Source organism: Phyllostomus hastatus, unplaced genomic scaffold (genome assembly GCF_019186645.2).
Source record: "Phyllostomus hastatus isolate PE091 unplaced genomic scaffold, TTU_PhHast_1.1 phas_contig_244, whole genome shotgun sequence".
Lineage (NCBI taxonomy): Eukaryota > Metazoa > Chordata > Mammalia > Chiroptera > Phyllostomidae > Phyllostomus > Phyllostomus hastatus.
The window spans coordinates 3,651,217-3,675,774 of record NW_025333796.1 but is presented as its reverse complement, the minus strand read 5'-3'; the positions used below and the strand labels follow the sequence as shown (position 1 = coordinate 3,675,774).

The 24,558-nt window shown below is 65.1% G+C and overlaps 1 protein-coding gene across 1 annotated transcript; it reads left to right on the top strand.

The window, feature by feature from the left end:
* VIPR2 (vasoactive intestinal peptide receptor 2) lies at window positions 1–23,923 on the top strand. The gene is made up of 13 exons (XM_045837713.1): window positions 1–210; window positions 1,916–2,015; window positions 8,517–8,624; window positions 9,487–9,584; window positions 15,481–15,578; window positions 20,122–20,263; window positions 20,662–20,812; window positions 21,412–21,472; window positions 21,909–21,978; window positions 22,582–22,673; window positions 22,818–22,947; window positions 23,040–23,081; window positions 23,431–23,923. The coding sequence occupies exons 1-13, from the start codon at window positions 148–150 to the stop codon at window positions 23,602–23,604; spliced, it is 1,329 nt and encodes a 442-aa protein (XP_045693669.1). The 5' UTR covers window positions 1–147; the 3' UTR covers window positions 23,605–23,923.
* Window positions 23,924–24,558: the final 635 nt, after the last annotated feature.

Sequence of the window (24,558 nt, the reverse complement as noted above, 5' to 3'; positions counted from 1 at the left end):
GAGCGGCGGGCGGTCCCGCGGGCGGGGCGGGCGGGGACCAGGCTTCGGGTGGCAGCTGCTGGGCGCACGGCGCTCGGGGCTCGGAGCCTGGACTGCGGTCCCGGGAGCCGCGCGCCGCGCGCTCCATGTGGGCACCGCAGAGCCGGGATGAGGGCGCCCGCGCTGCTGCCGCCGGCGCTGCTGACCTGCTGCGGCTGGCTGCTCGGCCCGGTGAGTGCGCCCGGTCCCCGCCCCGCCCCGACGCCGTTCCCGACCCCCGTTTCGACCCCTCGCCGCCTCCTGGACTCGCTGGAAGCCGGACCCCGGGTCCCCGCGGCGCGTCCCCCCCCCCCGCCCCCGGCCGGGCAGCGGCCGCCTGCGCGTGCCTCGCCTCTCAGAGCGGAGCGCGAGTGGGTCGCCCGCGGCACCTGTTTACGAGGCAGAGCGAGACGCGCCGTGGCCCGGGAAAGTTTCCTTTTGGAGACACTCTGCTCCGATGTTTTGTTCTTTGCATCCTTGTGTAAGAGCGCCGGAGGAAATGGTAGGCTGAACAGAGAAGTTCGTTCGCTTAGAGCACCCGATTCTTCTCGAAAACTCTTCCTTTTCTTTGAAGACCTTTAAGGAAGGACAGAAAAGGCTGCGCACCGTGTTTACTGCTCTGTGCGCGTCGCAGCCGGAATCGCGCCCCTAAGGATTCGCTCCGGGCCTCCCGCTGCGAGGCCGAGGCCGAGGGCTGAGCGGGTCCGGTCGCGGAGGCGGGGTTCAGGGGCTGCGAACCCGCCCCCGCCCCGAAGCTGCGGGACCTGCGGCCGGTCTCCGCTCCTTGAAAACGCCGGTTGGGTACAAGTACCCGGAATTACTGTGGCTGGTGCTGCTTTAATTTCTGAGGTGTCCCAGGATCAGTGACCGCTGCTCCGCCTTGTAAAGCATTACAGTGTCTTTGAATACCTGAGCAAGAACCTGTTTTCCCTTCTAAGTCAGTAGAATCCCCGAACCCTGACGTTGGCACCGCCGCCTGCTCCTGCAAGGGAAGGCCGGCCCGCGTGCGGGAAGCAGGGTCCTGCTGTTGGGGGCTGTCCGGCCACGAGCGAGGGGGAAACGAGCTTCAGGTCCTGTTTGTTTGTTTGTTTGTTTGTTTTTACATGAGGACACACGGGCTGCAAGGTCCAGCATTGCGTTTCTTTCCCTGGTCGTTTTAGGAAACGTTGTCCTTTGTTGGAACCCTAACGGACCTCTTTCAGTCCATTATCAGCAGCAGGACAACTGAACGTAGGTGGCCACAGTGTGCCCGAGAGGATGACTTTCTTCCGTCAAAGTAGAATTCTGTCCGGACCTGGGCAGGGGTCCAGCCAGCGCTGTCAGCACTTTTGGGGGGGCGGCAGGGGGGCAGTACTGAAGGAAGGGGGCATCCGACCTTCGTGAAAACAGAGCAGAATGTCACCTTGGAGGACGGAGAGCCCTGGGCTTGTCTTTGGCACCGAGGAGTGGCGTGACTGTCCCCACCCCCTCCCCCCACCCCCCTCTAACCTTTCCGAAAAGCTCCTTCACCCTGATGCTAAGGCTGAGTTTCCAGCGTGGCCCAAAGGCCCTGAGAAGGAAGTTCTTCTCCCCAGGGCTCTTCCCAGGGGGCGGGGGCATTCCTTAGCGGGGAAGCCTGAGGGGCTGGCGCCCCTGCGCCCCTGGCAGGTGGTCTTCTCGCTCAGGGAAAATTCTGTTAGGTTGGTGTTTGTCTTACAATTCCCTCACAAAGGCAACCGTGAAGTGTTTGAGATGACCGTGCCAGAAGCAGGAAGGCGGTCGCCTTTAGATGAGTGTTCGTTCAGAAGCAGCTTAAAACTCTGTGGTTCGTTTGTTTTTTGTACAGAACTGTTGCCTCGCTGTCTTCCTACGAGGGAATTCTTCGTTACTTCTATTTTTGTTTTTAAACCTCGGCCAGGTGAACAGCATTCACCCGGAATGCCGACTGCGTCTGGAAATACAGGAGGAAGAGACCAAGTGTGCGGAGCTCCTGAGGGCCCAGGCGGAGCTGCCCAAAGGTAAGGCGAGGGCTTGGCGAGCCGGGCTGCCGACACGCACACGGCTCGTGCCTCGCTCGGCAAACGAGTGTGGTACGGTCATCCGCACAGCCCCCCCGCCAAAAAAAGATCCATTTCCACTGCTTTTTAACACACTTCTGGCAAATCTCAGATGGAAGAGAAGGTCCTTCACGTAAACCTTTACAAAGAAAGCTTTAATCCTTAGCAGAAGCCCAGTCTCCATGCTTAGAGACAGCAGCAACTGTTACTGAAATAAATTCATGGGCCCTGTCGTGCTTTGCAAAAGCAACTCTGTTTCCTATGGGTTTTATCTGATCTCTTGCATTTTCAGTCCTTACTAACATCGCAGAGGGTTCTGGTCCAGTTAAGAACAGTGGGAACGTGTCAGGAATCGAACAGCAAATGAGATTTTTCTCCTCCTGAGGACAGACCGAGCGTGACTGTCGTGACCTCGCTGGTGCATTTTCTCTGGGTCAAAGGACAGGCGCTCTCAGCTCACACACATTCGTTTCATAGACTCGGAAGGTCCTGGGGTAACGCCCAGAGTGTACGCAGGAGCAAAAACCTTCTGTCCTTCAGCTGCCTTTTTCTCTGTTCTGGGCCCTTGATTCATCCCCTTCAGGGGAAGAGTCAAGCCAAGGCAAGGTGATGTGTTGGCACAGAGTGGTGTGCCTCGGCCCAGAGCCGCAGACGTGGGCTTCGTGAGAGAGCCGAGGCACTCGGTTAACGTCGCGTTTCACGTGAGAACAAGTGAAAAGAGCCCTGGCTGGCGTGGCTTGGTTGGAGTGTCGTGCCATAAACCAAAGGGTTGCTGGTTTGATTCCCAGTGAGGGCACGGGCCGGGGTTGCAGACCAGGTCCCCAGTAGGGGGCGCAGGAGAGGCAACCACACATGGATGTTACTCTCCCTCTCTTTCTCCCTCCCTTCCCCTCTCTTTAAAAATAAATAATAGAATCTTAAAAAAAAAACACAAGTAAAAAGAAACATGGGAGATTCATTTTAACAATACATTTCATGTACCTAAATACACCCGAATCATTATCGTTTCAACTAATGATAGTAATGAGTGTAAAGCATTAACACATGGACTCAGTCGTAGAAACCCAGCGTGTCTCGGTGGACCCACCTCGTGGCTCCCGCACTGGACAGCGCCGCTCTGGACCGAGTGTCCCTCTTCCTGCCCACTCCCTCCGCTGACAGCGGGGCCTCGGGGCCAGGGCCCCTCCCGGCCACGAGGCGCAGAGACCCTGCGGCCCGCGTGGCTCCGGCACCGCGCCTTGCTCGTGGTCTGCTTGGACGAAGCAGCTCGGCCCCACGGCGGCAGGGCGGCAGGCCCAAGTGCGCGTCCTGCGCAAAGCCACGTGCTGACCGTCGGTCAGCCGCGGGACGGGTGAGGCGTGGGTCCCGGCAAAAGAGCCGTCGTGGCCTTGGGGGTCCGTTCCCTCCCGTGAAACTGGAGAGGCTCGGAAGAGCGAAGGCTGAGAACCAGCCGGTGAGCGGCGGGCCCTGGAGGCGCAGAGACCCGGCCACGTGCTGAGCTCCCGCTCTTCCTCCTACTGCGTCCGGTCTTTCCGGCGCGGGTGCCGGCAGGCAGCGGTGCCGAGTCACCGGGACGGTGGAGGGTGGGCAGCCTGGTCCGGCTGCGCAAGCGTCTCGCTGGACGGGCAGGGGCCCCTCCCCCCGTCGTCCCCGGACGTTTGTTCCCGGCATCAAAAGTGAGACCAGGCGCTGCGGGTCTCCGTGGCTGCCGTCAGATTCGGCAGGGCTGAGAAACGGGTGCAGGAGGGCGTCCCACGCGAGACACCAAGGGTTTTCAGCTCCAGTGAGGGGATTCGCGTGTCTGACGAGGAGTCGAAAACAGACACGAACACAAAAGTAACACAGAAATCCAGACAAAACCCCCTTTCACTTCTGAAGAGGATTCAGTTTGTGAGAAAGTTTACGGCTCTGTGACTTGGTGTTGATTCACGGCCGAGACTCGCTGCTCCGGCCGGGACTCACGTGACACGTCTGGGCCACTGACGCCTGCAAACACGGCTCCCTGGACGGCGTCCCCAGCCTGTGGCCTCGCGGCCCCGGGCCCTTTCCCCGGGTGGGTGGGGCAGACGCAGAGAGCAGGAGACGATGACAGAGCGGGTCCCGGGGGTCAGTGGGTGCTCTCCAGAGCTCAAGGAAGAGGGGACAGCCACAGGGCCGAGGGTGTGGCATCACCAGGCAGGGGTCTGGGGCTGGGAGTGTTTTTGGCAGAAGGTCCTGGAGGCAGGAGGAGGAGTGACCCAGGGCAGGCTTGACAGTTTGGCCCTGGAAGGAGGAGGGAAGGGCGGGAGGCCGGGTGGGATGTACAGGGCTAGGTGCCAGGGAGGTGGGCTCGAGCACCCCGGGGCGGGGGCCGGTGAGACCACTGGAACTGTGGCCAGGACACTGACGTGCAGACACTCAGGGCCCCAAGCAGCTGACCCCACCAGTCCTCTGCTCTCGCCAAGGGCAGCACTGCTGTCAGTGGCACCCAGGGGGCGGGTGTCGGGGGCCCTGACGGTCCCTGTTGGGGGGTAGGGCCGGGCGTCACTGCATGGGGCCGTCCTGACACGCGGGGCCGCCCGGCCGTGCTGTGGGAGGTGGTGTGTCACAGCCGTCATAACACGGTGGATGGATGTGCTGGGCCGGCCCCGGGAAGACGCCCAAGTCCGGAGCATAAATCTGCGGAGCGCTTTCCTGGACGAGCGCGGGGGGCCGTGCGGGCTCCGAGCCCCCGCAGCAGGGCCTTCTCAGCGCCGCCGCCGTGGTCGTTGGGCACCAGGAGCTCGCAGGTCAGCCGGCGCCGCAGGAAGGTCTTGGGGAGTTTTAGTGTGTTATCGGGGAACAGCGACGTCCCCTTAGGTCCTCGCCCGAGGACTTGTTCTCCGATTCTGGAGATGAAGGGGAGAGAGAAGCATGCACCGGGGATCAAACCCGCAACCTTTCGGGGCACGGGACGGCGCTTGAGTCCACTGAGCCACCGGCCAGGGCGGAAGCAGTGACTGTGCGTGAAAGGTCAACAGCAGCAAACACGGCAGTGCACGCGTGTTCTCAGTTCTGCACGGAGGCCGGTTCCGGCTGCGCACGGGCCGCACACAGACTCGCACGGGCCGTGCGTGGGTCCCGAGGGCGCCCGTGGCGTGGCTGCTGGGGGCCGGGGCGGCACGAAGATGCTCCCCCTGCCTTCGCGCCGTCTGCCCGTCCTCAGCACCGGCCCCCGGGACCCCGGCCACGGCACCACGTTCGTTTCGATGTTGGGTGTTCGCTGCGCTCAGCATGTTTCCCAAACGTGTAGGTGCAGCCGGGGCTTCTGTAGGCTCCCACGAAAAACCCTTTCGCTCGGGGAACGGCTTTGGTCGGTTCTGGGTTCGAGTGTTGCTTTCGTGGTAGTTCAAGTCCAAGAGCGTGCTCCCCACCTCTGAAACCTGCCTGAACCCCTGCCCCCAAGTGAAACCTCGCTACGCCCAGATTCCAGACGCTGACGGGGTCCGGTTCCAAAGCAGCGTCCAGCGGCCGCGTCCCAGCAAACAGAACCCCGGCCGCACCTTGCGGTTCCCGTCCGGGGAGTGAGGGCGGGCGCTCGCAGCCCCTCGTCAGGCGGGTACTGGGGTGACGGGGTCGTCTGCACAGCAGGCGCCCTGTGGAGCTGCGTCTGACTGCGTTCGGGGCATTGGCTGTGCTGTGGGGCCAGGGTTCCGCCTGTGTGACATCAGGTGTCAACCGCAGGTGTCCAGGGTTCCCGGCCAGGCCGGGGCCGCTGCTTCTCTGCGGCTGAAGGCTCGGCCTGCGTGCTCACCTGCGCGCCGTCCCCAGCCGAGGCCCCGTGCCAGCTGCGCGCCTCAGGTTGGGGCCCGAGGCCCTCGTGGCCGGCCTGGGCGCCGTGGGCGCGTGACCACACGTGTGGAGAGGTGAACCCCCGTCACCGCAGCTGCCCGGTGGGCGCGGCCGCAGCTCCCCCAAGGGCTACGTGACATCAGGAGAGCGCGGTCTATTGGCTGGACCGCGTCTTCTCTCCTTCCTGTCCGCGGGGCACTTAGGTCACTGTCGCTCCCTGAGCTGTGCCCTGAGGTGGTCAGCTGCCCGGGCGGGGCTCCCAGTCTCCCCTCCGGACGCTGCGCTGCGCTCGGGTCTGCCGGGCCGGGCCTCCGGCACCGACCGCAGCCTCTCTGAACGGCCCCAGCCGGAGCCCGGCTGAGCGTGCGAGGATGCGCGTCCCTTGCGTCCGTCCCACCAGTGCTCTGAGGACGGCGGCGTGTCAAGCGCACCCTTCCAACCACAGGGAGCGGGAGCCCGCGGAGGAATTCCGTCCCCGCTGTGAGTGGCAGCTCTGCTGGGGTTCAGGGAGACCGAGAGTCCCTGGGCACCTGTCGTCGGGCACCAGCGCAGGCTGTGGGGACGCCGGGGAGGACGTCCCCCTCCGGGAGGGCGAGGCTGACAGTCGCGGAGCCCACTGTGCCCAGGGCTCACGCTGGCCTGCTCGCGCCCCCTCGGCCCGGGCATGGCGTGGTCACCTCTGCGGAGACTCGCGTACAGGAGAGGCTGGCGTGGGGCCCTGGGACGCAGCGGCTGGAGCCGCCCGGGTGGGCGGACTCTTCATCTCAGCCCCTGCTCCCTGAGCTCGGGGAACGGGACCCTGGGTCCCTGCTGGGAGTGGCAGCCTCAGGGGGCAGGATGGGGGCGTGTGCAGGGGGGTCCCTGGGCAGTAGTCGGATGGGCCCTCAGCAGACCAGGGTGGGGGCCGTGGGGAAACCATGAGTAGCCTGGTTTGGGCCGCAGGCCACAGGGTGAACTTCACAGGGACCTGAGGCCCTGAGGTGGGACAGCCGCTCAGGACGCGGTGGGCTCCGGGGCGGGGAGAGGTCAGAGGACGGGCGGTAGTGGGCGTGGTCTCTGGACGCCTGGGCGCCCGCTAGCTTGGGGCGTCTGCGGGGAGGAAAGGCAGCTGTTCACAGAGGGTTCCGGGCCCCTGGGGGGTGGGGGGGACACTGGCGGACAGACCTGCGTGCGCACCTGCTGTGAGCACGTGCAGAAGAGGGTGCGGCGGCGAAGGCAGCGCCCCCCTCAGGGGGCCGGCCTGCAGCGCGGCCCTCGGGCGGCTCTGGGGCCACAGTGGGCGCCGGCCCGGCTGTGAGTCAGCCCCCGGCAAACGGCCGGCCTCGCAGAGGAGGACAAAGCCATTTTAAAAGGCATTTTTCCCGGCTCCGTGGGTGAGTCACTGCGTTTGGCTTTCAGTCCTTCACGTTGGTGACGGACTTGGGGGCTGGGAGTCGGAAACGGGTCACGGGCTTCGACGTGGATGAGGCCTCTGGAGCTCGGAGGACGGTGGGCGTCGCCTCACTCAGCGCGACCCCCGGCGGGAAAGCTGAGCCGGCACAGGCCGCCCGGGGTGCGTCGCGCTGGGAGGGACTCGGCACACGGGCCGCCGCCTGCAGACCTGCCCGCGGGCTGTCCCAGCTCCCGGGTGGTTCCGGGTTTCCCCCGAGACGCGGAGCGCGAGGGCGCGCGCTCGTGAGGCAGAAGGGGGGACGACTTCCGGGGCTCCGGCCCTCTGAGCTGCCCCCCACCCCCCGCCGTGCCCTTTGCTCGTGGCCTCCGTGGCCAGCTCCCACGTCCCCCCTCCCGGGGGCCGCTGGGGCCGCCTCTCTGCGGTTTGGACGGAGTCTCCCCAGGAAGGACGCGTGTTCGCTGTCTGTTCCCGCGCACACACTGTCCCCTCGGCCGCTCCGGTTCCGTGAGGCCCCTCCTCGCCCTTGGCGGTTGGCGGGGAGCCTGTGGGCTGCGGCACCGTGTGGATTCCACGCGAATCAGCCACTTACTGGCTGATTCTCACCATGGTTTTTTAAAATTTTATTTATTTAATTATTTTTTAAAAGATTTTATTTATTTATTTTCAGAGAGGGAAGGGAGGGAAATAGAGAGAGAGCGAGACATCAATGTGGGGTTGCTGGGGGTCATGGCCTGCGACCCAGGCCTGTGCCCTAACTGGGAATCGAACCGGCGACCCTTTCGTTCACAGGCTGGAGCTCAATGCACTGAGCCGCACCAGCCGGGGCTCAATGTCAGGTTTTGCATGGGGAGTTGCTGGTGCTCTTTGCTCTTAAATGTGGTGGGAGGGGCGCTGCCAGCTGTCTCTGGCCTGATGCCTTAGTGCCAGAAATGGGGGTCCTGGGGGTCCGAAGCCCCCAAGACTCAGGCATGGAGATGCCACGTTCTCACACCAGCAGGGCAGCAGTTTCCGTGATTCTGTTGCCACTCAGCAGTGTGCCGTGGAGGCCGGGTCACTCGGGGACTTCCCACCCCAGGCCTGGGGGCTTCCCAGAGCCGACCCAAAGGGACGCGCAGCTGCGTGTGTTCTCAGTGATGTCGCTGGCGCACGTTTTCTCACAGAAAAGTAGCCTGCAAGAGAATGGTCCGACGAACAGGGTTTCTGTTGGCGGAGCGCCCACGCAGACCCTGCGCCCGGGTCCCCCCCCTCTGTCCCCGCAGCCTGCAGCGGCGTCTGGGACAACCTCACGTGCTGGCGCCCGGCGGACGTCGGCGAGACGGTGACGGTGCCCTGCCCCGCGGTGCTCAGCAGCCCTCACGGCAGACCAGGTGCTTGGCTGTGTGTCTCTGAGCCCCGGCGGCGGGTCCGCGTCCGGGGGCTGGGGTCTGTGTCCGGGGGCTGGGGTGCGGCGGCTTCCCCTTGGGGGGCGTCCCTCCCCTTCCCTGGGCAGGTCGGGGAGCAGCCGCGTGTCGGGCTGGTCTTGGGGAGCAGAGGGCGAAAGGCGTCCCGCTGGGTCACCCGCCTGGGGCCGGCCTCGGGGCACAGCAGGCCCCGGGGAGAGGCTGACGGGTGAGCGGGAGCCCCTGTGTGTGGGCCAGATCGCAGACAGGGGCCTGAGCGCCACGGTGGGCGTGGGGGGACCGTGCAGACAGGGCCGCAGGCCCAGCACGGAGTGTGCACACAGCCTCCTGGACCCCAGGGAGGGCCCGCCGCGGGAGCCTGAGGCCCGGGACAGGAGGGAGGCCAGCTCTGTGCTCCCTGGACCAGCTCCCCAGCCCCCCTCAGCCCCGCGTTCCGAGCAGGCTCCCGGGGCGCGGACCCCCATCTGCTGTGTCCCTGGGTTTCTGGAAACGGGGGCCCACTAATGGGGGCTGAGGCTGCCTCCTCCCGGGCCCACCCCCTGCAGGGTCTCTGGGCTGGGTCCCTGGAAGGGGGTCTTGTTTTGCTTCTTGTAAACAGTCCAGACTCTGGCAGCGTGAAGAGATCCGTCTGCCAGAACCGAAAAGAGCAGACACGCCCCGAGTTCGGGAGGGCGGGACTGACTGCCACCCTGGGCAGGTGTCACGGGGACTTCCAAGTCCTCCCGGCCGAGACTGGGGCGGGGGGGGGGGGGCGGCGGAGACGCAGGAAGGACAGGCTCCGTTCTGTCCCCGCGGCCCGCACATGCCGACATCGGAATTGGTCTTCCAGGAAACATCAGCAAGAACTGCACGGGCGACGGCTGGTCGGAGATGTTCCCGGATTTCATGGACGCGTGCGGCTACAGTGACCCCGAGGACGAGGGCAAGGTAAGGCCCCCAGGGCCCCGCCCCCCCAGGGGGTTCTCGGTTCTTGGAGGCGCGCCTGTCGGGACGGCCCTGCCTGCCCACAGGGCAGCCCCACGGCTGGTCGGCCACGCGAGCGGAGTGGTCCTGGTCCGTCCCCGGCTGCAGGCAGGGCGTTAGCTGCTGGCCTGGGATCTGGGGGCCGGAGGGGCGGGTCCTGCTCCCCTGCAGCCGGTGTCGGGAAACCTCCTGCCTAAAACGAGTCCTTGGGAGCCTCCCTTCTGCCTCTGGGGCCTCTCCACCCCCATCAGGGTGCTCGGGACGTGGGCTGGCGCGGGAGAAGCCGCAGGGAAGTGTCCCTGGCCCTGAGCCAGCGGCGGTGCCAGCCCCAACGCTGCAGCGTCTCCGTCTCCGCAAACCAGGAGGCGGAGTGTGTCCCGCAGCGGGTGCGGGGCCGGCTGGCTGCAGGGGACTTGCCCCTCGTGTCCCAGGCCGGGCCTCGCAGGGGGTGTCCCCGCGGTGGGTCACCGTGCACCCGCGTGGCACCAGGAGACGAGGAGGGGTGAGTGTGGTGGGTGGGTCCTTCCTCGGGGAGGACGTTCGGGGAGCCGTGGGCTCGGCCCCACCCCGGGCCGGCCCTCCGCCCTCCTCCCTCCTCAGCCCCCGCATGGGCCGAGGGCCGGCCTGGCTTCGCTCTGCTTTGTCCCCAGGAAACCAGATCACTGTCCTCCCCTGGGCTGGCTCACGTCCCCCCACAGCCTGGGTGGGGGGTGAGACACGGTGCTCTTCTGTGTGCCGTCACAGGGGCCCCCAGTGGGCTGGGGGGACGGGGTGGCCAAGCCTGCGAGGCCGGGACACGTCTCACCGGGGGCTGCTGGAACCCGACTCCTTCGACCCCCTTGTTTTGCACGACCGCCCGAGTGAGTGTTCCTGTGTCATGTGTCTGTCACGCTCCCCTCAGTCCCTCGGTGGCAGAAGGGCCCCTCAGGGGACCGGCAAGGGGGTTCGTGCTGCCGGAAGCCACTCACTCGCCCCAAACACACAAGGAGGCCCCGCCCTCGGCCAGGCTCCCCAGCCAGAGATCAGACTCAGGGCCCACGGAAGTGGAGGGCACTCGGGGCCCAGTGCAGGGAACCGCCATCCTCCTCCTCCCCTCCCGCTCCCCCAACCGCCGCCAGCTGTCCCCCCCCGTCATCGCTGCATCCTCACCGCAGCCGTGCGTCCCACTGCAGGGCGGCCCACCTGTTGGGGTGGGGTCCACCGTGGTTTGCGTGCAACTCAGGGCGTCTCCAGCTGTGGTGGCGCCGGGGCCCCTGGTCCTCCCTGGGCCCCCCACGAGGCCCGGCTGGCCCCCCTGCAGCCGCGAAGTGAGTCCCACACGACCTCCCTGTGGGCAGCAAGCGGGGGCAGCGGCCACTCCATGTCCTTCCTGGCCCACCTGGCCCACCTGGCAGGCGCGTCTGCGTCAGCCCAGCGGTCACACCGCCGAGGCTTCTGGACGGACGTGCGGCCCGAGGCGCGGAGTGTCCGAGCCGCCCCACCGGCCCGCTCGGCTGCCCCAGGTCCCCGTGGCGGGTGGGCTGCTTCTCCCTCGATCACCCCCTCCCCGCCGTGCTCTGACTCTGCCGTCGGGGATGAGAACCCGATGAGGCCGGAAGGCACACTGGGTGTGGGGGCCGGGGGCCGGCCGCCGTTCGGACCCACGGCAGCTCTGTCCTCGGTCCCCGGGCCGCGCCGTGGGTGGCCTTCCCGGCAACACCATCTGGGAAACCGCTGGGGTCACTGGGTTCCCCCGCGTGAAGCCCCCAGCAGCTGTAAGTTCCGACGCTTCTCCACGCCGGTCAGAGAGCTGTTTTTCTCCTGAACTAAACATTCCATCCATCCTGCAAACGTCGTGCACGCGCGGGCCCTGCTCTCGGATTAGAAAGTCAAAGTATTTCGAGGCTCGAAAGTGAAGAAAATGGCGGCACAAAACCACAGCTGCTCATTGCTCCTCCTGACTGCAGCTTCCGTGAGCACCGTGGGTGCTCGGCTGCTCAGGGAAACCTTCCAAGATGGAAACCGGGGGGTGTGGACACGCCCAGGGGCCAGGACGGTCCCCGGCAGGACAGGCGCCGGCCGAGTCCCCCGGCGGCGGGGGGCAGGGGCCCGTGAGGGGGCCGGGTCTCCTGCCCCTCGTGAACTCTCGCCCCCGGGGTCGGTCCTCACGGTCTCCCCGGGTCCGTGACTTTGTGGGGTTTCCCGTTCTCACGCGGCCCAGCTCTGCCCCAGGTGCTGTGTGTGACCTTCGCTGGCTTTGAAATTGATTTCAGTCGAGGGGAAACAAAATGACTCCCGCACAAGCCACAGGGGTGGCTGCGGACGGTCGGTGAGGGAGACCCAGTGAGGCCAGGAGAGGGGGCCCCGTGAAGGGAAAGGGGCTCGGACGCCGGCGGACGCCGCCCCCCTGGGGCCGCCTCTCGGTTTGGACCCCGGGCGGCCCAGGAGCCGCCGGGCTTGTGCACCGGCCGCTGCAGAGCAGCCCCCAGCGGCCGGCCTGTCCCAGGAGCGCCCACCCGGCGTCCCCTTCCACAGGCCAGTGTCCCTCCTCTGCGTCCCCTCCCACGGAACCAAGCGTCAGGCCCTCGCCCTGCGTACGGAGCATCTCCGGCTCCGACCGTGGACACAGCGTTGACTCCCATTGAGAGGATTTACCCCCACCCCCCGGGTCCCTGGGGTGCCACACCACAGCCCTTCCCCCCTGTTGCTCCTCGTCCCCTGCTGGGCGCTGCGGGGAGGCAGGGCGGGAGGGACCACGAGACGCTCTCGGGGCCCCACCCCATCACGGGAGCTGCGGCGGTCCTCCACAAGGGTGACCCCCCGCCTGGTGTCCTCAGCCTGCTCGCCTGCCCTCGGGCCCCGGGGTCTGCTGCCCCGGGTCCTGACCCCCCTCCAGCTTCGCGGGACCACCCTGTCTGCAGCCCCCTCAGGCGGTGCCCTGCCCTGGCTCCCACCTGCGGCCCAGTGTCCCCCGTGGGGTTCCCCCGGGGTGCTGAGAGCCGCTGACGAGGGAGCGCCTAGAGATTTAGCACCAGCATGGTCTCTGTGGGCCTCGGGGTGGAACCTCTCCACCCGCGTGTCCGGAATCTTCCGGACACACCTAGAAGGACCAGGGCTGAACCTGCCCTCTTGGCTGCCTCTCGGCCCCATGCGTGACTCTGCCCTGGCTGCAGCCCGGCCGTCTCGCTGGAGGACAGACAGACAGACAGACAGCAGCCCCACGACGCGCGGGCAGCTCCCGGGATGCCTCCTGTGTGATGCATTAGCTGACATCAATCTGAAGTAAAGAGCACGCTGCTATATTTAGCCGAGAGAACTGTTTGGCATTTTAGCCGTTTCATGCATCAAGTGGACACATTTCTTCCGTATTATGCCATGCCCCTAAAAATACGTCTGCCCTCGCCTCTCAGCTCCCAGGCCCGGCCGTAACCCTTCCCTGCCACCCTCACGCCTGCACGCACCCCTCCCCCGACAGCAGGGACCACCCACCCTCGGCGCGCTGCTCCGAGTCGGTGGAGATCCTGCCGCTCGGCCCCCACAGGGCCCTTTGGAACGCGCCCTGCCCGCGCCGAGCAGCCTGGCGCAGGGCGGGGGACGGGCTCGGGGGACGGCGAGGGCCTGTCTCCGAGGAGCACGCCCAGCGCTCCGCGCCCTGGGACCCGCTACGCTCCCCGACGGAGGTCCCCGACCTAACTCGGCTTTGGAGCAAGGTCCGCGGGCGGCGTCTCTGCATCGAACGAACGGCGGGAGGAGCTGCCACCTGGAGCTCGGAGCACCCTGGCCTTCTTCACCCTCGTCCTCCTCCTCCTCCGCACAGACCTCAGTGCCCCCGGGGCCGTGGGCCAGGGGCCCCGGCTCTCCCCTCGTCCGTTCTGGTCGCTGAAGCACATCAGGCCCCCGGCCTCGGCTCGGGCAAGGGCCGCCGTGCCCCAGGGCCGCGTCCGCCTCCAGAGGCTGTGCTGCGGGGTCGGTCCCGGGTCCGAGAGGAGGGCACGGGGCACCTGTCCTCGGAGGGGAAACGGAGCGGGTCCAGCCGCCTGCCTGGCTGGGTTTCCAGGTGTCGCCATGTTTCTCGATGACGGGGCTTCCGGACCCGGGGCCGGGTCCCGGGACGGCAGCGCCTCGTCCAGAAGCAGAGACGCCCCCCATCTTCCCGCCCCACGGCGGCTGTGGGCGGCTGCAGGCGGCAGCCCTGCGTCTCGGGAAAGCCTGGCGGACGTGGAGGAACCGGACGTGACGAGGAGGCCGACGCCGTCCCCGGGCACGGAGACGGCGGCCACGCCGGGAGGGGCGGCAGGCCGTGCCCGGGGCTCGCACACGCCCGCCCGCCCGCGGTTGCTCACACGAGTTCCCTCCTCGCCCGACACGCCCCCCAGACCCTGAGGCACCGCGGGGCTCCCGCGGCCGAGACGCCGGCCGCCGCCGTCCCCGTCTCACGGGAGAAGGGCCGTGGGGACCCTCACACCTGCCCTCCTGGCGTCGCCCGCGTCGGACCACCTGGGCCCTGGACGGCGGGTGTGAGGACGCGGAGGTGGCGCCGGTGCTGCGAGGGCCACCTGCGGACAGAGCGCTCCGTGGCGCGTGCGCCTGGACACGGCCAGCGGCAGGAAGGGCGGGAGGCGCAGGCGGAGAGCGGGGTGCCCCGCCGACCCCCCACTCGCCGCGGTGTCGGGCCTGTCGGCGTGTCTGCTGCTCGTGTCCGCGCCTGCGCTCCCGGGAGGACTGGAACATCCGCTTCCGGCCGGGCTCCCTCGCAAGGCAGAGCGGTGGGGAGCGGCCCCCACTCGGAAGAGAAAACGGGAAGTGGACACAGGCCCACGACCACGGCTTCCGAGGACATCTTCCAGCCCCGCCGGCCGTCGGCTTTCCCCTGGGGACACAGCCGGGGGGCCCTGCAGCCTCGCAGCCGCGGGGGGGGCGCACCTTCCCGCAGCCCTTTCTCCGCCCCAACCCCTGCAGTGACCCCAGGGGTCAGAGGAGAGAATGCATGCACACACACATGCATGCACACACATGCACTCACGTGCACATGCACGCACATGCACACGCACGGGGCCCTTTCTCCCTGCAGGAACCTCCTTTGTTTCTCACTGGAAATCGGGGTCGTTACCATTGGAGGGGAGTTTGAGGAAGATCGTGGGGTTTAGCTGCGTTCCTCGACCCCTCCTTTTTAAAAAACTTTTAATTTATTTATTGTTAGAGGGGAAGGGAGGGAGAAAGAGAGGAAGAGAAGCATCGGTGTGTGGTTGCCTCTCGAGTACCCCCTACGGGGGACCTGGCCCACAGCCCAGGGCTGTGCCCTGACTGGGAATCGAACCAGTGACCCTTTGGTTCACAGGCCGGTGCTCAATCCAGTGAGCCACACCAGCCAGGGCCTCAACCCCTCCGGCAACTGCTGGGTTTTCCTCTTTCTTTGGTGGGAATCATGGTGTCTTCGGAGTCCCGGGGTCATCCGAGCGCGTGTACGTCCCTGAGGTTTGGACTGTGCACCTGGAGCCGAGCGTTTTCCTGGGGAAGGAGACGTGGACAGGGCGGCAGGCGCTGCCCCAGGTCCGGACGCTGTGGGGACACGGGGTCGGCCGCTGGTCCCAGTGTGGGCGTGGGGGCCCCCTGGGGAGCGGCCAGGGTCCCTGACGGTGGCAGGTCCCCTCCCCCCACAGACCTGCCTTGCAGAAACCATCCGCAGTCACGCACAGTGAATCTGAGGGAAAAGGTTCGGGTTCAAGGGGAAATTAGCATCGAACGGCGCACAAGGGCCTGTCCGGGGTTCCAGGTGGCCAGCAGCCCAGAGCCGCCCCTGAAGGGAGCGGCCTCCCTGGGCCCGGGCAGCGGCCCTGGGTCCCCGCTGGCCGCCCACAGCTCACAGAGGCTCTCTCCGCAGATCACGTTCTACGTCCTGGTGAAGGCCGTCTACACCCTGGGCTACAGCGTCTCCCTGGTCTCCCTGGCAACCGGGAGCATAATTCTCTGCCTCTTCAGGTAAGTGGTGCACACGCACAGTCCTGCCCGGACTTGGGGACGGGGGATTCTCGCCCGCTCACCGCCCAGGAGCCCGTCGGAGGAGGAGAGAATCGCGGCCGGAGCCCGAGCTGTGCTGAGCTGAGCTGAGCTGGCACAGCGCCCGTGGGGCTGCCCCTGAGGAGCCAGTGCCCACGTTTTCATCCCGACATTCCCACTGCTTGTATGAGGAGAGAACACGGACCGTGGGTGGGAATTCGGTCCAGCCATGACGTACAAATACAGCCGCCGTGCAAACACGGTGACATCACAGCAGCGACACTCGTGTTTGAGGCTTGGGCGCTCCACTGAGACGCGCTGTGATGTGCGCAAGGGTAGGAGGCGGGAGTCTGACGGCCCAGGTCCGGGCTCTGGGCCAGCCTGGTGGCAGCTGTGTGCCCTTGCACCGGTGACTTAGCCTCTCTGTGCATCTGCCAGTGGAGCCCCGGGGCACGAGGTGAGCCGTCTACATTCTGCCTGTTTCCCACGGCAGCGACGTTCGAGGCCCCCCTCCCCCCGGGACCCTTAGCCGCCTTTTCTGGTGACTGACGACAAAGGTCATTTGTCAGGGTTGGGGGAGGAGCCCCCGTCCCCAAACAGAGGTTTCCGTCCAGGACGTGCCGATAAGTGCTTACTTGGGATTGAACCCGTGTCTTCAGCCTCACTAGCACGGAGTGAAATGGACACTGCGTGGCCAGTTTTAACAGGGTTCTGACCGCCACATGTCTGTCTTCTCTTTGCTGAGATGTGGCCCAAATGCTGCCTGATGTTGAGATCACATCAACAGCGTAACGGACGGAAGGTCTTTGGAACCTGACAAACCAACCCCTAAACAGATCCACACTTGAAAGGACAGAAAATGAGCAAAGACTCGTGAAAACTGTAGCGGAGAAATCCAGCAAACGAGATTGAATTATACTTGTCCTTTTTCAGGCAGCTCACCTGTGTCAGGTGGCTGGTGAGGCTCAGGAAGAGTCAGTCAGTTCCTTCAACCCACAAGGGCCCTTTAAAAACGTGGGCAACATCTATCACATTCTAGTTCTTTAAAAAAAAAACACCGATATTAGTATTTGTGGTACCATCCTCTGTGCTTTACTCCGGATTTTTAATCTTTGCGTTTTTCGAGATGAAAAAGACAGGAAAATCTCAGGCGGGTAAGCTGGCACGGGGTAACGTGAACTAGAAACATTTCCGCTTATTTTCAAAGAACGAGCCAAACAAACCACGTTCTGGTCACGGGCGGTTTCCCTGGATCCGCCCTGTGTGGCGGGTTTAATTGGCCGGTCTGCTAGCATTTTGGAATATTATTGAAAATAGGGACGTGACCCTTCAGAAGCTCCAACGGTTCTGTGAGCAGGAAACACAGCCCTCTGGGTGTGGTGTGTGGGCGTCGTTAGCCACCTGCTGGTGAGGTTCTTAGTTTTTAAGATTTCATTTATTTCTAGAGAGGGAAGGGAGGGAGAAAGAGAGAGAGAGAGAGAGAAACATCAATGTGCAGTTGCTGGGGGCCGTGGCCTGCAACTCAGGCATGTACCCTGACTGGGGATCGAACCTGCGACACTTTGGTTCGCAGCCCCCCCCACAGTCCACTGAGCTACGCCAGCCAGGGCGAGGTTCTTCGTTAGAACAGACGCGGCTGCCTTGGAGGCCCGTCATTCCGCGCTGATTCCGAGGGTCCCGGCTGCTACAAGCGGCTCCCAGAGCCGGTGCCCTCACTGTCGGGTGTACCCGGCACCACTCCCCAGGACAGCTGTGCGGGCGATGGGCTCAGAGAAGCAATGCACCCCGTGGCCCCGCGACGGCAGACGGCACCCGGGGAGACAGTGTGTTGCGGTCTCCCAGGACGTGTCCCCCACCACAGCCCGATAAGGCGCACGGGCGTGAAGTGACCGAGTCTTTATTTCAGGCACAGAGCGAGGGGGCGGTTTATTACCCAAGTCCTGGAGGGCGGTGCGGGCTTGGTCGGCCGGCACCCGGCCCGGGCGTTGCTGGGCAGCCCTGGCACCTGCCTCCCGGGGTCCAGGCCCTTTGCACGGCCGCTCTGACCCTCCAGGTGCAGGAGTCACAGAGGCCATCGCCCACGCAGGCCGTGCCGGGCACCGTGCAGGTGTTTATAATGTAGTCCTCGCAGCACCCCTGGCAGGTGAGTGCTCCTGGCGCCCAGGTTTGGCCAGTTAGAGGAGGGGGCCCCATGCTCCCTGTGCAGAGACCGTCCACCTTCCGGAGCTGGCAGGTCTCCAAAGTCCCTTCTCGGCATCTCGGAAACGCAGGTGGCAGGCAGCCCAGCTTGTCTAGTGGACGACCTGCAGGCAGGTGGAAGCCACACCTGGAGTTGCCTCCGGCGTCCCCTCGCAGACCCGTTCGGGAGGCAGGTTTTCAAATGATCAGCCAGCAGCAAAGACCACAGGGCAGCTCAGTGCACGCGTGTCTGCCGGCCGCGAGCCCCACGGCCACTCGCGGGGACACGCGGGTGAGAGAGAGCAGGAAGGAGACGGGAGGGAGGGAGGAGAGGAAGAAGCGGCGATCTGGAGAAGCGAGGGCAGCGCAGTGGAGAAACCGCGGAAATGCCGCAGCCTCGGCTGTGAGACTCGGCTTCTGCAGGAGGCGTGGCGCCCACACTTGGGACTAGGGGGTCCCACAGCGGCTGGGACCAGGGAGGAGGAGTCGTCGCAGCAGCCCTAGAGTTACTGCCGAGACCGCGAGGAAAACCCACAGCACTTCTAACGCCTTCGCGGGCTGAGGCTCGGCGGGCGGCGGTGCTGAAGCACCCTCGGCGGGGCGGCCCGGGCTTCCCGGGGCAGGGTGCTGCGCGTCTCCCAACGCCCAGGTCAGGGCGCAGGGCCCCCACGGGCACCGGAAGCCGACCTCGTGGCCACCCTGTGTCCATCCAGCCGCCCCAGGAGGCAGCCATCGTTTGGAGCCGTCACTGCGGATGGGTTTTGTCTCAGGATCCCACGAAGGGAACTCCGGTCTCCGTGCCCTGACTCGGGGGTTTGCAGGGAAATCCGTCCATGCTGTTGCACGTGCTTGCCCCGTTCTCTCGCTGGGTGCACAGAGAACTCAGTTTGTTTACCTCTTCGACTGCTCATGGGTGTGTGGCGGCTTGTGGTGTGGACCTGATACCCTGCAGCTACGAATATTCCTGTGCATTCTCTCTTGCACATAGGCACACACTTCTTCAGATGTGTGTGTGTTCACACGTGTACACACTTATAGCAATGCTTATATTTACTGGTCATAGGCTATGCATAAGCTGAGTTTTTCTAGGTACCACCAGCTACTTTTCCAAAGTGACAGCACTGTGTGTGGGACTTGTATTCAGTCTGCATCCATGCCACCACTTATTATTGTCAGTTTAATATTTAGCCATCCACCTGGGTCTATAATAATATTAGTATAGAATGTGGTTTTATATTTGCATTTCTCTGGTGGATAATGAGGTCATATGTTTGGAAATCTTTTTTTTTTGAAATATTGTTTCAAGTGTTTGCTTATTTTTCTGTTCTGCTGCATGTTTTTTTTTTTTTTAATTGATATTTAGGAGTCATATAGTAGAATCTTGTCAGATACAGGTACTAGAAATTTTGTCTCCAGTCCTGTGATTTGACTTTATACTCTCTTAATGGGTCTTTTGATTAAGAAAAGTGTTGATTTTAATGAAGTCATTTATCATTTGTTTTCCATGTGCTTCCTGAGTCTTGTTTATGAAATTTTTGGCATATTCTTCTGTTATCATCTAGACAGTTTATTGCATTCGCTTTTCCTAAGTATATGATCCATCTGCCATTTAGTTTTTTCAGTCCTCACCCAAAGATATGTTTATTGATTTTTAGAGAGACAGGGAGACAGAGACAGAGAGAAACACTGGTGTGAGAGAGAAGCACAGAGCATCTCCCTCCTGACTGGGGATTGAACCTGCAGCCTTTTGGTGCGCAGGACGACCTCCAGCTCAAGGAGCCACCCGGCCAGGGCTGCCGTCCATGTTTGTGTGTGGCCTGAAGTTCTGTTCATTGTCTCCAGTGCACGTGCCCCGTTGATCCAGGGCGATTGGTCGGAAAGACCGCCTTGACCGCTGCACTGCGGTGGCGGCGTCTTTGTGACGACGTCATGGGACTGGGAGCCCTGTCGTCCTTCCGTTTGCCGCCCGTCCGCCACTGAGCCCTTTCTGTGTCGTCGTGACTCCTGCACCTTCACCCCGAGTCCTGGTGTCCACCAGCGTGACCTGTGATAACTTTTTTTTATTTAATGATTTTTAGAGAAACATTGGTTTATTGTTCCACTTATCAATGCATCATGGGTTGCTTTCCATATGCACCCTGACCTCGGTTTAAGCCCACAACCTGGGGTGTCAGGATGACGCCCAAACCAACTGGATGACCCCAAATGCCACTTCTAATTGTTTCTGGGAAGGGGTTCATTTCTGTGTCTTAACTCGCTTCGGCAACTTTACTAAGTCGGCTCGGGGGCTCCATGCCGTGCAAAGTCACAGGACAAGTGCTTGCTTTTCCGCGCCCTCCCCGCCCAGGCGGCTGCACTGCACCCGGAACTACATCCACCTGAACCTGTTCCTGTCCTTCATCCTGCGGGCCCTCTCGGTGCTGGTCAAGGACGACATCCTGTACTCCAGCTCGGGCGCCCTGCACTGCCCCGACCGGCCGTCCTCCTGGGTGAGGCTGTCCCCCGGGACGCGTCCCTCACGCAGGGGGCGGGGGCCTTCAACACTCTGGGGAACGAGCTCATTGGCTGCTTTCTCTCGGTTCTCCCTTTTTCATCTCCCGCTAAGAGTGGACAGCGAGGAAGAACAGGGAGAGGGCAGGGGGTGTCTGGGGGGTGGGGTGGAGCTGGGGAGGAGGGCAGAGGTCAGGCCGCAGCTTGCTGTCAGGTCGCTGGGGGGCTGCGGGAGCTCCTGCCGCTCACCCTCCCGTGCATCCTCCAAGGGCCTCTCCCTAAGGCCTGTGGTCAGCACCGCAGGCGGGGTGTCCCTGCTCCCCACGCAGACGGGCGGCGCTGTGCCCGGGTGGCTGTGCCCGCCCTGAGCTGCTGCCCCCGCCCCGTGACGTTCCAGGTGGGCTGCAAGCTGAGCCTGGTGTTCTTCCAGTACTGCATCATGGCCAACTTCTACTGGCTGCTGGTGGAGGGGCTGTACCTGCACGCCCTCCTGGTGGCTGTCTTCTCCCCCGGCCGCCGCTTCCCGGCCTACCTCCTGATCGGGTGGGGTAAGGACGCCCGCCCTGCCGCCCTCAGCGAGCCCCTGCGCCCACGCCCCATCGGCCGCCCCGAGAGCCTCCCGGCCTCCTGACCCCTGTCCCCTCAGAGGGATGCCCTTCAGGTCCCATCAGGAAGAGCTTTTCCAGGACAGCGGGAGGTTCCTGCAGCCGACACCTCATTCTCCAGGGACCGGGAACCGGGGCTGAAACTGCTGAGCCCCACAGCTGGAGCACAGCTGACATGGGGGTCGGGGAATAGGCCTGGGAGGAGGGGCGCCTGCTAGCAGCGCCTGGCGTTGGCCGGGCCTGCAACGGGGGGGGGGGAGCCGCGCTGTGGGGCAGCCCACCACGGCCAGGGCCCCGCCCACCAGTCCGTCCCTGCCACACTCCGGGCACAGCACTCGCCAGGCCACATGCGGTCAGGCCCGTGAAGGGCCCGGGTTCAGAAACATGCTCGGTCACCCACCGCCTCTGCCTGACAAGGCGCGGGTGTGACTTGTGTTTGGGGAGAGTTCCCGAGTCCCCTTCTCGTCCGAAAGCCCTCGTCCCCCCTCGGTGGTGTGGGCGGGCGCCCAAGGGGTTGTGGGTGACCAGGCGTGTCTCCGCAGGCATCCCCACCGTGTGCACGGGCGCGTGGACCGTGGCCAGGCTCTCTTTAGAAGACACGGGGTGAGTGCCGTGCCCCCCCCACCCCCCCGAGATGGAGCGGTCCCGGCCCTCTGCCTCACACACTCTGGGCTGCAGCCGCCCCCAAGTTAGACCCTCGAGTTACAGGATGTTCCTGGGCCTTCGGCTGCCCCTCCCCCCACTGCTGGGTTACACTGCAGGGTCCCTCCCGTCCTGTTCGCAGACTGTGAGGTGGGGAAGCACAAAAGAAAACAATCTCTGGATGGGGATGGATGGCGGCAAGGTCTCTAGGTGCACAGCCATTGTGCCTTTCGCCTGGGCACGCGGCCATGGGGTCGGCGGGGCGGCGAGGGGGGCGGAGTACCGACCAGGGGAGTGGTGTTGGTGGGGGGTTGGCGCAGGCCGCCTGCCGGCTGGGGGGTAGCCCACAGGCTGGTCCTCAGCAGGTGGTGACCGATTTTTCTCTTTTCTCCCGCAGTTGCTGGGATACCAACGAGCACAGCGGCCCCTGGTGGTTGATTCGGGCACCGATTTTGCTGTCCATTGTAGTAAGTGACTGGGGCAGGGGAGCGTGCGTTGCTGTCAGGGTGGGCGCACACCTGGGGGAGGGCAGGCGCTGCCCTGCATTAGCTGCCACGGCCCGTGCCCCTCAGTGCGAGAGCAGAGCCTCACGGGAGGGCGGGGTGGGCGCTGCCCTCCTCCCCCAGGGGGTCCCAGCGACGGGCGGGACGATGGGGCAGAGCAGAGAGGGGGCTGGTGCGTCCCCCTGGTTGTGGGGGGAGGCGCCTCTCAGGAGCCACAAGGAGGCCGACCTGTTAGGGCAGGAGAGGGCCGAGCCAGGTCCCCGTTGGTCCTTTTCACTCTCAAAACTCACGCGTGCACGCTGCGGGGACCCCGCTACGTGGCGCGGCCGACCGCTGGCGTCCAGCCCAACTCAGGGGGCGGGGGGGATGGCAGAGGCAGGCTGGGCAGGGCTCCAGCCCTTCGTGAACGCAGGGCCTGGGGCCCTCCCCGTCCCCATCCCCGCGAGAAGGAGCGGACGCAGGGGCCGAGCCCTAGACGCCCACCAGGGCTGCACCCGCCCGCCTGCCGCGCAGGGAGATGGGGGGCGGTTAGGGGGTCGGGAGCAGACGTGCGTCTCTGCTCTGCAGGTCAATTTCGTCCTCTTCGTCAGCATCGTGCGGATCCTGCTGCAGAAGCTCACGTCCCCAGACGTGGGCGGCAGCGAGCAGTCGCAGTACAAGTGAGTGCCGCGTCCTCCCGGCGTCCTCCCGGCCGAGGCCCAGCGGCCCTCACGGCCTGGAGACCGAGAGCTGACGGTGGGGTGCCCCCAGCCGGAGGCCCCGGCGGCCCCGCCGCACCTGCTCAGGGCCCTTCTCTCCACCAGGAGGCTGGCCAAGTCCACCCTGCTGCTCATCCCCCTGTTCGGCGTGCACTACATGGTGTTCGCCGTGTTCCCCATCGGCATCTCCTCCAAGTACCAGATCCTGTTTGAGCTGTGCGTGGGGTCCTTCCAGGTGCGCGTGGGGGGTGCCCTGCCCCCGTCCGCCCCCCCCGCCCCCCCCCCCGGCGTGTGTGCCGAGCCCCTGACGCACCCCCTCGTCCGCAGGGCCTGGTGGTGGCGGTGCTCTACTGCTTCCTCAACAGCGAGGTGAGCCCCCTCGCGGCGCGGGCCCACGCACGGAGGCGAGGGCAGTGGGGACGTCCCGAAGGGCCCCGGCCGGCACCCAGAGCCCCCGTTCCTGCCGGGTGCGACCCACAGCCGGCGTCCGTGGTCTCTCGGTCCAAAGGGCCAGGGCCAGGCACCGTCTGGGTCGCTCCTGCCGGCTCTGACGACCACGACCACGCCCCCCCCATCCTCCCTCGTCCCCCCTCTTCCCAAGCCCATTCCCGCCCACCTGACGGGGCTCGATGGAGGGTGAGAGCAGGGAGGGCCGGAGGGGGATTGGGGCTGTTTTCTGCCCGAGTTCGTGGCCCGAGCGTCCCCTCCTGACCCCCAGGTGCAGAGCGAGCTGAGAAGAAGGTGGCAGAGCCGGTGCCCGGGCCGGCCCTCCGGCCGGGGCGACAGGCTGCACAGCCTGTCCATCTCCAGGAACGGCTCGGAGAGCACCCTGCACCTGCCCCGCGGCTCCCGCGCGCCGTCCTTCCTGCAGACGGAGACCTCGGTCATCTAGTGCCACCCGGCCCGGCCCCAGAGGGACGCGGCCGCCGTGGGGCCCTCGCTCGCCCCGTCCCAGGGCCTGGGGCTCCTGCGGGACACACGGGGACTGAGCTCCAACATCTCGGCATTCTGCGTGTGGGCGGTTTTGTCCGTTGTGCGTCACTGTGCAGACGGACCCACCTTCAGAGAATGGGGGAGCCCGGGCGACCCCTGGAAGGAGGTGTGCTGGCCCGGACTCGGGTCCAGCGGCTGTGCGAGGAGACGAGGGGTTTCTGAACTCAGTCTCTCTCCCCGGCCAGGGGCTGGGCCCCCTGGAGGGAGGGGAGGGGAGGGGAGGGGGGGGGAGGGGAGGGAGGGGGCCCCCCCGCATCTCCCACCCCCGGGCCTCACCAGGGCCACTGCCTGTCTGCAGGGCACAGAGGCTGGTGGGGACCCCCGAGATTGCTCCTGCAGACGGAGGCGCCCCCCCTCCCTCCAAGGCCACAGCAGCAGCAGCGCGCCAGCCAGCCCTCGAGGGTCCCTGCCCTCCAGGGGCCCTGTGGCCATGGGATGGACGGTCAGAGTCACTCCGGGCTCCTCCCCCAGCAGCTTCCGGCCACCAGGGCACCCTGGAAACAGGGCGTCGGGTCTGCTGGGAGCAAACCTGCTCGCTCCTCGGAGAAAATAATCTTCAGGTCATTTCTGTTCCAGTGGAGAGTTATTGTGACATAAATAAAAACGGACTGTGCATCCCCGTGCAGTGCTGGCCGACAGCGGTCCTGGCCCAGGGCCCTCAGGCTGGCCGCCCTGGAGGCAGGTCGGGGGTGTCAGGAGTGCGGGGCGCCGGTAGGCACCCGTTTATTGATGGTTACCGGGAGAGGCCCCCAGAGCAAGCGTGTCGCGTTACAACGTTGTGGACGTGTGCACCTCCGCTGCCGTGGGTAAGCCCTTCAGTGAATCTGGTTCCGTGCCCGTCCGCCGAGTCGGA